This window comes from Fusarium solani (genome assembly GCF_023522795.1).
Source record: "Fusarium solani strain SB1 chromosome Unknown bctg00000001, whole genome shotgun sequence".
Lineage (NCBI taxonomy): Eukaryota > Fungi > Ascomycota > Sordariomycetes > Hypocreales > Nectriaceae > Fusarium > Fusarium solani.
The window spans coordinates 4,150,441-4,164,493 of NW_027072156.1; the positions used below are offsets into that span (position 1 = coordinate 4,150,441).

Genomic DNA, 14,053 nt, shown 5'->3' on the forward strand with positions numbered 1-14,053 from the left:
AGCGCTACAAAGGAGGGAGGTGTTGCCGTTGTGCCCATTGGAGGTTACTCCCACACCGTTCCGTCGAGTGTGCCGCGTCTCTTTCTGATTCATGTCTCTAGTTCCGAACCATCCCGAAGCCTGAAAACAAGGCCCTGATTCCCTATTCGCCATTCTGATGGGAATAGCCTTGGTCACCTCGTTGGCGTGCGTCAGTTTCCTGGACCGGAGATCGCAACTCGCGGCACTACGCCACATTCAATGCATAACTTGGCTCCGGCCAAAACCGGGATAAAAATTGGAGCATGTATGATTATAGCTTCACTCGTAGAGGTCATTTCCTTGCTTAATAGTTCTCATTCGCCGTAACCGCGCTGTGCGAGCAGTGTTCATCGAGAGAGATCATGATTGGAATTGTCTGCCTCCCCACACATATTCTGCTGACGAGCGGACGCACGATTAAAGAAAAGTTTGTAAAGTTCATGCCCGAGCCAAGATCATGTTTCCAAATGTCATCAAAAAGAGTGTCGCAAGTGCCCGGGGGTCAACCGACGGGCAGATACGGAATAACGGAGCCGGGTATGCCGTCGACTGGCAAGGATCGGAAGTTTGGGGCGAGAGGTTAGAAAGTGGAAGAGGATGAAGGGGACGTTATAAAAACTCGTAACCTCTGAGAAGAGTGGTAATGATTGGACGACCAAGATGTAATAGGATCCATCTCACAGGGCCGAGTTAGCTCAACAGGGAGCCACTTTCTCAGGTCATCTTGGAGACTGCGGCGACGAGTCCATTGACCCGCCCAACGGATTCTGAGTCTCTAAAGACAAGGATCTAGACCTCCACGATGGAGTAATAGGACGGGGCCGCCGTGGGGTGAAATGAGGGGACATGAAGATTGGGTCTCTGGGGTCAGATCTCGGGTCTGGGGAGATGACTATGCTTCGATTCTAGAGCTCCATGGCATCATATGGTACGCAAGCAACGAGTGCTTTGACAAAGTATCAGAAGAATAGGACCAGAAAGTCAGAACGAGGGTTGCTTCAATAGACCCCGGATACCGTCGTTTTCGCCCGTGTCATACTGGCGGCTACGCGGCCAGTCACTCTCAGGTTTGTTCCACCTCACGATATTTGCCACGAATACGTACCTCCAATAAGGTCCATGTGATTTTCAGCTCTCACGAGAACCACTTGGTGTCTAGGCGAGTTGTTTTCCGTACCCCGTAATGGACTGGGATATCCATGCCGGCGAGTTGGGGTTGTTCACCTTCTCCCACTTGTTCGTCTAAGAGCTGCACGTGGAATTGTTTCCGGTGTTGCATGACACCGTTGAGGCATAATCGCAAGGGCCCTACTCCTGTTCGAAAGTCTAGGGAAGCTTGGATAATGAATGGCTCTCGGTTTCCCATCCCGAGGAGTGATCGTCAGCGTTTCGCCTTGTTCTAGAAGCATTCTGGGAGGGATCTTTGTGCAAGTCTGCTCGCATATCGGTTCATGCTTGGTCTCTGTAGGTGCGTCTAGAAGATGGCTCATCGTCCCCTGGGCTGCCGAGACGCAGACTTGCCCGGGAGAAGACGGGTTTTCAAACAGCGTAGATCTCAAAGTCGAGATATGTCTCATGCTGTGGAGCCTTGTAGTGATGAAGTCATTCCTAGGGCGCAGCTTGTCCCAATGGGGAAGAGAAAGAGAGAGACACCGAAAGTCCGGGGACTCCGGACGAGTCCCACCCGACGTTGCCAACAACTTCGTTTTACGGTCTGCGTATGGTCCAATATCGAAATGTCAGCTCGGGATCTCTTTGAGTGGTTAGTTTCAGGGCCGGATTTGAAGGGCTCGTGCGTGCGTTAGCCTCCAAGGTCGGCTTCTCTAGTCAACATCAACACCACCTCGGGTTCCTTCCCGAGGCCAGTCTCTTACGAGTTTAGCGTAGCCGCATTCTTTTTGGTGGCGATGGCGATGCCAAGGCGATTGGGAGGGATGACATCATGCGAACATGGAGAGAGTGAGAGAAGAGGAAAAAGAAAAGAAGCGAAAGAGGATCTAGCCTATCACGGGATCGGGTTGTCCTTCGGTGAATCCCAAAGACCTTGGTTTGGTCTTTCGCTGAGGCTCAAGGAAGGAACACCTCGTTTTCTCCAAAACCGACCTGGCGTCACACCTTCTCCAATCTTTGGGACGGGAAAGAACCCTGACCCCGCAGGGTTCACTCCAGAATCTACTGTACCTGGCTAGTGTGTACCTTAAGGACGAGCTTGAAGATGGTGGGAGCAATGGAAGGGACAAAACATCGCCTTATACCTCTTCAACAACCTTGAACTCTCATCTTGTCCACTGAGGGTCTCGGGTTCTCCGCCCGAGAAGAGCAAAACGTTGAAGAAGGAGAGCCCGGGGAGAGTGGGGAAGTGTCCCTGAGCATCCTCTTCAGGGAAGGTGGGACCAGTTATGTCAGTTTTCTCCATCCGATACTCCACCATTCAAGCCAGCAAGCCCTCTCCCGAGTCCCTGGACCGGCACCGACTCGTGAGACTTGACTCTGGAGACACGATGAGGTCATGGAGGCACCCTGGGGCCCATGGAATTCGCTCATCTGGGGTATTTTCCATTACGAGAAGAAGTCTGTTCCGCAGGGTTTGCATGAATCGACCTACTCCATCACACTTACACCCCCTCCATCCACTCTGCGCAGTTCACCACCCCGGTTGTCATGATCTCTACCCCGTCTCTCTTTGGTCATACTCTCTGTGGGGTCTGGGGAATTCAGAAGCCATCTTGTGGGGTTCTTCCTTCCATCCAATGTCTGAGCACCAAAACCTAACGACTTAAAAAGGTCTTGTTTCCCCAGCATCCATACTTTTTGTATCAACTCCCCAGCCTAGCTCTACCCCGTCAGTTCCTCTTTTCCCCAGAATAAAACACGAGTCCCTCCCCCAGGTTGTCTCCGGTTGTCCCAGACTTTCCAGGGTTGCTGCTGTCTCTCCCAAATGTTCACTTAAGCCACTCCTATACATTTACTCCCACCTCACCCCTTCACAACTCTCCCACCATGTTCAAGGAGAAGAAGCCCGCGCAGGACTCCGAGGGCTTTTCGGATGGACTCCAGAGTCCCCCTCCCAAAATGGATCTATCTATGCCTCTTCGCACGTCGAAGATGCTGTCTTTGGAGAAGTCACGGAGGATGGACCCAACTACCGTAATGTACGCATCACCCCAAATCTCCCCAACAGCATTGCCGTCGAGGCTAATATTTCAAACACAGGTTGGGTGGATTGCAACCATCGCTCTCATGACAAAGACCCAGATCGGCCTAGGTGTCTTGTCTATCCCGGCCACCTTCGATGCTCTGGGTGTTATCCCTGGAGTCATCTGCCTCGTTGTGATTTCTGCCATCACTACTTGGTCTGATTATATGATTGGCGTATTTAAGAAGAGACACCCTGAAGTTTATGGTCTCGACGATGCCGGCTTTATGATGTTTGGCAAGATCGGCCGAGAGGTCTTTGCTATCATCTTTATGTTCTGTGAGTACCTACGTGCGATTCATTGCAAAAAAATCTTGCTGATGATATCAGATTGGATATTCGTATCGGGCTCTGCCATGCTGGGTATTTCAATCGGTCTTAATGCCGTCTCTACACACGCCGCCTGTACTGCTGTCTTTGTGGCCGTCGCTGCTGTCGCCACCTTTGGGTTTGCTAGCATCCGAACCCTTGGTAAGATCGGTTGGCTCGCCTGGATTGGACTTGTCTGCATCATGACTGCCAGTGAGTTGTTTCGCTCAACAAACAACCTTGGATATCTTTCTAACGGTTGATAGTATTTTCCGTGACTGTTGCCGTCGGTGTACAGGATCGCCCTGCTGCCGCACCTAAGGGCGGTGTGTGGGTGTCTGACTACAAGCTCACCAACACGCCGAGCTTCGTCGATGGCATCTCTGCTATCTCGGCCCTCATATTTGCCTTTTCAGGAACCCCCGCGTTTTTCACCATCGCCGCCGAGATGCGTGAGCCTAAGCACTACACCCGCTCCCTCCTTTGGGCACAGGGAATTGTGACTGGCACCTACGTCGCCATCGGAGTTGTTGTCTACTACTACTGTGGCTCCTATGTCGCCTCACCTGCTCTGGGATCTGCTGGATCAACCATGAAGAAGGTCTGCTACGGCTTCGCCCTTCCTGGACTACTCGTCACAGCCATGATCGTGACACACGTCCCTGCCAAGTACATATTTGTGCGAATCTTGCGCGGCTCTAAGCACCTCAACTCGAACACCCTGGTGCATTGGGGGACATGGCTGGGCTGTACAGGCGGTATCACCATCATCGCCTACATCATCGCTAGTGCTATCCCCGTCTTTGGTGGTCTCGTTTCGCTCATCGGCGCCCTCCTCGGTACCTTTATGTGCTTCCAGCCCTATGGCTGCATGTGGCTGTACGACAACTGGTCCAGGAAGGACCGAGACCTCAGGTGGCACCTGATGGTCTGCTGGAGCATCTTTGTTGTGGTCTCTGGAACCTTTTGCATGGTTGCCGGCACGTACGGGTCAGTCGTGGGCATCATGGATTCTTACAAGGTCTCGGGAGGATCGGCGGCTTGGTCCTGCGCTGACAACTCCAACTCTACATGAGCGCTGGAAAAGTGTGTTGCATGGGTTATAGATTAGACGGACCTGGGGGCAATGCCATAAATCCAAGTTTAACATTTTGAGCAATTATGAAAAAGATTTGGCGTCTTCTAGACAATATGTCAGCCATATCGAGCTGCGCATCGTGGTGAAGAATGTTATTGTTCTGTTCCACGACAGCTGGACCGTCGAGAGAAGCATGTCGCCAAGAGCTTGGCGTTGAGGGAATCCTGTCAATTGGCCAGGGTGCTCGAATTCGGCAATCCAGGATGTATGCTCTCGGAGCCAAGACCTTGGCAGGATGAGGATGTAACATGGCCCCAGGAATCACACGATTGGTCGTGACTAGAAAGTAGAGCGCTTCTGTAGAGAAGACCAGTGCGAAACAATGTCATTGGCGCTCTCTGCCCGGTTTGCATATCAAGGTTCGTCCTTATTGTTTGGTGTATTTATAAGAAAGTGGAGGAATGGACCAAAAACGCAGTCGGATCGGGAGATGGGTTGGCCGCGATGGAATTATTAAGGACAGTTGTAACAGACCGTCCGGGCTCCTATATATCGTCACGCCGAAGAAAAAAAAGCTCGAGGTCTGCGATGAGGGTGGAAAGAGGAGGACAAAGCAGGTGAGGAAAGATGTAAGAGCGGCTGGCACAATTTGTCTTTTGTATGTGCATCACGCCGGGCAGATCCGGCCTTGGCAGCTGAGAAAGAAGGGACGTCCAACGATTTGGGAAAGTGCTCTTTGAGAGCTTAATTTAGAAAGCTTCGATCTTATTCGTCATCATCGAAGCGGGGGGTTTGGGTTGTCTATCTAGGTTTCCCGAGCTCCCGTTGCAGAGCGTTTGTGATGAGGCCACAATTTGGGCCGGCCGGCTTCCCGCCCAAGATCCTCCATCCATGCTACAGCCGGGATCATAGCGGGAAGCCCCGAGCTCCCTAAAACTAGCTCAGGAACCCGCGCACTAAAGTCTGGGCGCGGTGATCATTTTATTAGCACTAGCGACTGCCCGGTCATCAAGATAGGCCCCCGCGTCAACATTCACCTAGCCCACGATAGAGTGCCATCCTCGTCTCCGGCCTTGAGTTTTTCCCGCTAGAGTTAGGTTCGGTTGAGGACCGGTAGAGACCCTCGTCGTGGGCTGCGTATGCGGCCTTAGATGGGCAGATTTTGTAGTCCAGAAGGAGGTGCCTTTTTCATCCGGAAACAGACAACTTGAAAACCAACAGGTGGAACCTTCAGCGTCTTGACACTACCTATATGGCATTGTAACGGCCCCTTAGCCGATGTACTTTTGTCCAACAAGGTCGCTTAGGTAGCAGTGGGAGGAGAGTCTGGCATCTGAAAAAGGAAGCTACATCGCTTGGTCAAGGGCTCGAAGAAGCGGTGGGGGGGACTTCTGAGCAACCCAACGGAAATAACATAGCCGTAACACAACTGAAGCCTATGCCCAAGATTCGATGACACAACAACTGGAAGCTACATCGCAACTCGCCTAAGAACAACCCTGCGTAAACCCCAACATCAATACGGAGGAAGCTTTCAAAAGTCGTCGCCTCTGAAAGCTAGCAAGGAATAGCAGGCCCTAATCACTGAGCAAGAAGTGATCATCCGTTATCTCCCCTGAAGCGATAGAGGCTCTAGGCAGAGGCGCGCTGAAGCAAGTAAAGGTAAGATGTACCACTCGGTAACCGACAAGGATCAAGAGATGTGGCGTTGATTCCTCTGGTAAGGACTTTTGAAAGCTTCCTCCGTAGTCTCATGTAATTGTCGAACCAGATACCGTATCGACTCGACAAATCGATAAAACTTGGTGGGTCTTGACACCTGGTCAAGCTCTGATCGTAAGTTATTGTTTAGTTATGGCCAGTCGATACGGTGCACATGTTAGTCTTTAGTCCGCACTCCTATCTAAAAGGCTTTCGGATCCTCTGGAAATGAGGGTATAAGTACATGGAGCCGGTCCATAGAAATTCTCCCTCATATATCAAGGTCACCTTCTTAATCTCTCCATCAATCTCACCTACAACTATTGAGTCACGTGCTATTTGCCGAGACTTTTCGCAATGCTCCTCCTTCGTCTACTTGGCGCTTCTATGCTTCTGGGCAACACAGTGACAGCCCAAGGTGCTGTTGTTGCTGAGGCCGCTATAAGTTCACCTTTCAATATCACTGCATCTGAATATTCTGAACCAACATTCGAGATCATGGCCGGTTGCTCCCAGGGTGACTGCCCCCAATCAAACGCCCGAATCGACTTCTTAAGCGCTGCGGACATGCCTCTTACCCCAACTCGGGCGTGGATTCGCATCAACCGCTGCGACAAGTGCCAGCAAACATACAACATCGGCAAAGGAGGTGGATGCCACAAGTTCAAAACAACCTGCCTCGGAAACCTGGACGTCTGCGTTGACCCTAAGAGGATGCGGGGGCATTGGGTTGAGGGGAATACTGGGAGGAAGACTTGCGTTTCGCTGAAGAAGAACGTATACAAGAATTGCTCGTGTGGGGGCGGGTACCGATGCGATGTCTCGGTCTTCACTCCAACTGAGGTTCGTTGTACATGGTGAGAAAGGAGGTATATTCAGTGGAATGCGGATGGTCTACGGGTTGTAGGTCTTGAGTCTCTTTTCGAGACAAATTTAGGGCTAGGATCGGTGTCTTTATTACATGACTGGAACCGAGTCGTGACGAGGGCACGCCATAATAGAGTCCACCACGAACCCTAGTAGGGTCTGCTTTGACTACACACTACCTCCCATTATGTCATCACCCATCTCCCCAAGGAGCCCATAACCATTTAAAAGACCTGCTCTAAACCAAGACCTGACTGTCTGTGTAACAGCAATTGTGAGTGATAAGCGCCGGCCACAGTAGTTTAATAAATTCTCCAGGGACGGGCCGAGAAGTGTGTGAACCGAAACGTAGTAGTCATCCTGGCGGCCGAACCATAGGACTTGAGGAATTCCGACTCCACCAGAGAGAGCTCGGTAAGTGTTTGCTTCCTCCTCAAGCATATCGCGTCCTTTTCGATGATGTATCAGCTTGATTGCAACACCCTCCTCAGTCAGAACATCGGTGCCTACGAGGTCCACGTCAGAATACGAGCATAAGCCACCGGCCAAACGTATCTGCGTAAACAAGGCCGAAACCGCCCTTGCCGATTCTATAATCGAGGCGATACTTCTCATTGATCATTATCTATAAGATACTAAATGTGAGCACATGTTCCACTCGTTTCTTTGATCCTTTTAGTTATGCAGTGCGATAAACCTTTATCTTGGTTTATGGCCGCTGTGGTAAGAAGATAGTTTGCGATCGTGGGACTGTTGTGGATGGCTAGAGTTATTAGGACTTAAAATAGACAAGAGTGGGACAGTTCGCGTGGTAGTCGCCAAGACGGTGTAAGTAGCATTAATTACGCGGGGATAACACTTGCGTAATCAAGAAACCCAAATCTTCAACAACAACAACAACAACATGTTCGTGGGGAAACAATCGGATATCTATGATTCAAGAGGCGGCCGGGGCGGAGCTAAACGTGACGCACCGCCGGGCCGGAGAATAAGGATAACGGCCGACGGCACGGGGAGGCGGAGTGTGGGGCAGTAACACGGACACGGACTTGGGTGTGCTGAACGAGATACGGTACGGAGTCGGGCTTAAAAACTCTCTTCGCACTCGGAACCCTGTTTGACGTGTTTAGAGCTTTAGGGGCTCCACTCTCGCTTCGCTTCATGTCTTTGCTGGCTTACGGAGCAACCAAAGTCTTGAAGGTGTCAGCAAGAATTACCCCGTTGGAGATGCTGCATGGTTGATCGTTTGATTGAGCGAGTGCGATTTACAGGGGCAGTGCAAAAGCCTCGTTGGATATCAACGGCCAGGCCGATCACCTTTAGGGCTGGGTTTAATCAGGCCGCGTTTCATCCAAGGCGTGGCTTGGCCGAGTAAGATTGACGAGACGTGGTGATGTGATGACACGAAGCAGCTGTCGTCAGACAGACACACCTCTTTTAGGTGCGACTCTGCGCTTCATGTCAGACAGCTTTCAGCTTCTAGAGTACTTTGGGGATAGAAAGGACATTAGACTGCTTTTATGGGACAATCACTCTGCATGTGAGACATTGAATGAAGTGCCCAAGTTCAGAAAGAGAAAAAAAAGGGACCCGACAAGGACCTGGATTGCATCAGCCACCAGCTGAGGGAGCCTCAAGAGATGGAAATTTGTTGTTGGTTGTGGTGTCTTGAAGACCGTATCGTACTTGAATTGGTAAGCCCAGGGATCTCGCATGGCTGACGCAAGCACAGAGACGCGACGATAATGGCGGTTCGACCAATGAAAAAAATGGAAATGTTTAAAAAACTGCCCTACGGAAGATTCGGGCTGTGCAAGATGCCGTCATTGGCAGGGAATAAAGAAAAAAAAGGGCAGATCCGCAGGCCCTTGTTCGCACTCGCACCTCGCACCCGTCAAAGCCTCTCGAGATTAGCGGCTACTCTTTTTCTGCCTTGAACTGAAATCTCTCGATGTGACGGGGAATCTCTCGATGCCGCGCGTGTAGCTGGCGTAGATGGCTGATTACCAGGGGGTCGATCTTAGGCACCATCTTTAGAATCTCGAGCATGCCGACCGCACAGATCAACCTTTTTCGAACAACATCTCATCTCTTTGACTCAAGATCCACCACATCCCTGCTTCCCATGGACATTCCTTCGCTGACAGGCCCTAATTTAGAGGCCAGTGTAACCCGTTGAGGCTTGTACCCGCGCTGGGACCCGCTTGTTGGTTGGTAACAGCCACTCGCGCCCCGCGGACACCCATCCATTCGCTCTTAATCGTCCCAAGGTGCGAGATGCGAGATGCGAGCGGTATGAGCCTCGTCATGGGCCCGTGGGCCTGGGACAGGGACCACACACAAGGTCCATTCAGTGCCGTAGGGCATGGCATGGTAACCGTGTTTACCGAGTCCGTTCCCCAGCCTTATACAGCCCACGCACTGCTTGCCGGCTCTACCGTGTCTATATCAACTCGTCCATCTCCCGTCTCTCATTCCCATCTCATCTCCAGCAGCAGCAGCAATCCACTACCAAGAGCTTCACAATAAGCTTAATTCCCTACATCTCATCTCATCATCTTCTTCCCGCTCGTTCAGACCCGCCTTCGCTGAGGACTAATATATATACCAACACCCACTCCCTCTCTCTCCCTCGACATCAACACTCTAAACCGCCAACATGCCTAACTACAACTACTCCATCCCTCCCGAGGACTACTTTGGCTCCGACTCGCCCTGCACACTCGACAACTGCAAGGTCGAGTGGAGCCTCCTCGGCTACCGACCTGATCTGGCTGCCAACATTGCCTTTATCGCTCTGTTCGGAGTTGTCGGTCTCGCCCATACCTACCTGGGCTTCCGATGGAAGGCCTGGGGTTTCATGGCCGGTATGCTCATGGGCTGCTTGTCTGAGGTTATTGGCTATGTCGGTCGTGTCATGATGTACAACAACCCCTTCTCTTTCAACGCCTTCATGATTCAGATTGGTGAGCCTCTAGAAGAAAAAAAACCCCTCTTGCAAACTTCAACTAACACATCATAGTCTGCCTCACCATCGCACCCGTATTCTACACCGCGTCCATCTATGTCACCCTCTCCAAGACGATCGTTTTCTTCGCCCCTGAGCTCTCTCGCTTCAAGCCTCAGCTCTTCTACTGGATCTTCATCCCCTTCGATATCGTCTGCCTCGTCCTCCAGGCCGCCGGTGGTGCCATGTCCACCTCGTCCGACAACGACGTGGGTGTAGACATCTCCATGGCCGGTCTGATCCTGCAGGTCATCATCCTCTTCCTCTTCATCGTCGCTTTCAGTGACTACATGTTCCGCTACTGGCGCTCTGGTCGCGCCGCCAACTTTGGCTGGCGCCTCAACGCCTTCTTCGCCGGTCTCTCGGCCTCCATCATCCTCATCCTCACCCGATGCATCTACCGTGTTGCCGAGCTGAAGGATGGTTATGATGGCGAGCTTATCAAGCACGAGATCCCTTTCATCATCCTTGAGGGTGTCATGATTGTCCTTGCTGCCATCGCTCTCTGCTTCGGCCACCCTGGTCTCGTTTTCAACAAGCCCGAGTACACCAACGCCGTTTCCGAGAGCGAGAAGGGTGCCACACTCTCCAGCATCCGCGGCAGCTCCGATGGTACCGTGAACAACCAAAACCTTTGAGGACAAGCTGCTGCCGAGTCTGCCAAGATGATGGTTGTCTATACTTGCAGTGTTGGAGCAGTTAGCCGACCGCTCCGGGGATGAGATGTTCTTTGTCTTAGCGATATTAGCGCATTGATTTGGATTTCCTTTGTCTTATCTTGGATTTGGTTTTGGTAGAATTGTTCGGGTAGCTCTGGTGCAAATATCGACCATTGAGCTTTGGGTATGACAGGGCCATCACATCGGGATGATTAGATATCTGGGGGTCTCTGATGACCGGGGAATTGCAGCATGGAATTAGACGGGTTGGGATTTATTAGATGGAATAAAAGATAAAAACAAAAAAATCTAGGGGACACCCTTCATCCATGCTTCTTTTGATATCCTTAGGATGGCGACGGGTGATAAGTGGTACGAATACTTTTGTCTCGACTTGTAGACCAAAACTACACTGCATGGCCATCATGGCCAGTCTAGAAATGCAGTCATCTTTTCCGGAGCAACCGGTCAAGCAGCATCATCATGCCTGGAGGGAAGAGAGATGCAGCTTGGCATGGGGATTTGGGAGCACTCTTGAGTTGCTACTAAGTGATAACTGAAGCCTAGCCTTTGTTTATATCAGCTCTACCGTTCTGTCTTTCTTTTTTTATTTTATCGTAGTGATGATTCAAACCTGTTTTCCCGAGCAGGATGGATCCTTTGCAACCGAGGTTGTCGTGTTAGTGTGAGGAACATGGAGAGTTTGCTCTTCAACCTTACAATGAGGCTTTGATAGCCTTAAAGACTGGAAGTAAAGAGGTCATCTATCATATCAGATGCTATTGATACCTATCCTGAAAGAAACAGGGTCATAACAGGGCCATCCAGATCATCACCATGAGTGCTTCTCATCCACCGCGGGGTGAGTGAAAGCCCCGCCTCCTCTGGTCGGTGAGCGCGGGTACGTACCGAAGCTTGGACCTTCAAGTTCAATTGACTGACCAACCACATGACTTGACCGACCATGACCATTCCAACGACCTTCGATTGACGTACCTATCTCCAACTTGTTAGACGCCCGCCTTCTTTCTCCTCCTCCATCTCCGCCAGATGCTCTCCCTCTCCCGCATCGCATCACGCCGCCTTCTCCCCTCTAGAATCGCAATTGCATCTTCTCCACGACCATCAGTCGCATTCGTCGCATCCTTCTCGACTTCGTTGCCCAGCATGGCCCCTCCTCAAGAAGCTCTCGACTTTGTTGACTTTGTCAATGAGTCGCCTACCCGTTAGAGCCTCCTCAACCCTCCTCTCACTAACATGCTCCTGCTAACATTGCTTTGCAGCTTACCACGCTGTCCGATCCGCCTCGGCTCGTTTCGAAAAGGCGGGCTTCACCCTCATCCGCGAGCGTGACTCGTGGGCCTCGACTCTCCGACCCGGCGGCAAGTACTACCTCACCCGCAACGCTTCGACCATCGTCGCCTTTACCATCGGCCGCAAGTGGCGTCCCGGTAACCCCGTCGCCATTGTTGGCGCCCATACCGACTCCCCCTGCCTGCGTGTCAAGCCAGTTTCCAAGAAGTCCAATGTTGGCTTCCTCCAGGTCGGCGTTGAAACATACGGTGGTGGTATCTGGACTTCATGGTTCGACCGAGACCTCAGTATCGCCGGTCGTGTCCTGGTCAAGGAGGGCGAAAACTTTGTCCAGAAGCTTATCAAAGTCGACAAGCCCTTGCTGAGAATCCCGACCCTGGCCATCCACCTTCACCGACAGAGCAACTTCGATCCCAACAAGGAGACGGAACTTTTCCCAATTACAGGTCTCGCAGCTGCCGAGCTGAACAAGGGAGCAAAGAAGGAAAAGGAAGAGGAAAAGAAGGAGGAGGGCGAGGCAGAGGCAGAGGAGGAGGACTTTAAGCCTCTCAAGGCCATGACGGAGCGACACCACCCCAACGTTCTTGACGTTATTGCCTCCGAGGCTGGAGTCGATGTCGCCTCTGTGGTTGACTTTGAGCTTGTGCTCTATGATACCCAGAAGTCATGCATTGGCGGTATCAACGACGAATTCATCTTTTCCCCTCGCCTCGACAACCTTGGCATGACCTACTGCTCAGTCGAGGGCCTTATTGAGTCGGTTAAGGAGGAGGACGCTCTCGAGGAGGACAACACCATCCGATTGACCGTCTGCTTTGATCACGAAGAGATTGGCTCGACCTCGGCACAGGGTGCCAACTCCAACCTGCTGCCATCCGTCATCCGCCGTCTCTCGGTCCTCCCCGGCAACCGCGACACTGCCAGTGAGGGTAGCTATGAAGCTGTCCACCATGAGGGTGAGGAGGCGACGGCGTACGAGCAGACGCTATCGCGGTCATTCCTCGTGTCGGCCGACATGGCGCACTCTGTTCACCCCAACTACGCTGGCAAATACGAGGCGTCGCACCAGCCAGCCATGAACGGCGGTACTGTGATCAAGATCAACGCCAACCAGCGCTACGCCACCAACTCGCCCGGCATCGTGCTCCTCCAGGAGTGCGCCCGCACAGCCGGTGTGCCTCTTCAGCTCTTTGTCGTGCGCAACGATTCGCCGTGCGGAAGCACCATCGGACCCGGTCTCGCTGCCAAGCTGGGCATGCGGACGCTCGACCTGGGCAACCCGCAGCTCAGCATGCACAGCATCCGCGAGACGGGTGGCACCGCGGATGTTGGCTACGGCATCCGGCTGTTCAAGGAGTTCTTTGAGAAGTATGGATCTTTGGAGCCCAAGATCCTTGTAGACTAAGCGTTGATACTGGGTTGAGATACTGGAGTTGTACTGGAGTTGAGGGGGCGGGGTACGTATGGTGGATGGAGTTGAGGAGATACCAAGATGAAGACCAAGATTTGGGTATCATGTCACAAGACGATGAACGAGACCTACGACTGACTGTAGTGAATGAATGAATAAATCATTGAAGCAATTGAACCGCTATGTGCATGGGATTCCAGACATGTCCAGATATCGTGGCAGGAAGCCCTTCCGCCCTCCCTCCCTCCCAAAAATGATGCACGCATGCCATGAGCCCACCCTTATAACGCCATGGGAATATCTCTTGGAACTTTGGTCCAGATAGATATGCTGTGATGCCCTATGTCCCCCATCACAGCACAAGAGGAAAATCACCTCTTGAAGAAAGATGCCCTCCCCGTTTCATCGCTTCGCTTTGCCCACATGCCACGCTGATGAGATGGAACAGCCCGTATCAAAAACTCCGCCAACCCCAACTCCATTTCCCCAA

General features: G+C 52.0%; 4 protein-coding genes across 4 annotated transcripts; all 4 read left to right on the forward strand.

The window, feature by feature from the left end:
* Positions 1–3,021: 3,021 nt before the first annotated feature.
* On the forward strand, positions 3,022–4,601 carry MRS44_003395 (uncharacterized protein; the record flags this gene model as incomplete). The annotated part of the gene is made up of 3 exons (XM_065623195.1): positions 3,022–3,496; positions 3,548–3,739; positions 3,793–4,601. The coding sequence occupies 3 exons, from the start codon at positions 3,022–3,024 to the stop codon at positions 4,599–4,601; spliced, it is 1,476 nt and encodes a 491-aa protein (XP_065479267.1).
* A 2,061-nt stretch (positions 4,602–6,662) lies between these two features.
* MRS44_003396 (uncharacterized protein) lies at positions 6,663–7,166 on the forward strand (the record flags this gene model as incomplete). Its single annotated transcript, XM_046282978.2, has 1 exon — positions 6,663–7,166. The coding sequence occupies one exon, from the start codon at positions 6,663–6,665 to the stop codon at positions 7,164–7,166; it is 504 nt and encodes a 167-aa protein (XP_046137511.2).
* A 2,665-nt stretch (positions 7,167–9,831) lies between these two features.
* MRS44_003397 (uncharacterized protein) lies at positions 9,832–10,817 on the forward strand (the record flags this gene model as incomplete). The annotated part of the gene is made up of 2 exons (XM_046272567.2): positions 9,832–10,138; positions 10,195–10,817. The coding sequence occupies 2 exons, from the start codon at positions 9,832–9,834 to the stop codon at positions 10,815–10,817; spliced, it is 930 nt and encodes a 309-aa protein (XP_046137512.1).
* A 1,188-nt stretch (positions 10,818–12,005) lies between these two features.
* Positions 12,006–13,557, forward strand: MRS44_003398 (uncharacterized protein; the record flags this gene model as incomplete). Its single annotated transcript, XM_046280820.2, has 2 exons — positions 12,006–12,063; positions 12,122–13,557. The coding sequence occupies 2 exons, from the start codon at positions 12,006–12,008 to the stop codon at positions 13,555–13,557; spliced, it is 1,494 nt and encodes a 497-aa protein (XP_046137513.1).
* Between the last annotated feature and the right edge of the window lie 496 nt (positions 13,558–14,053).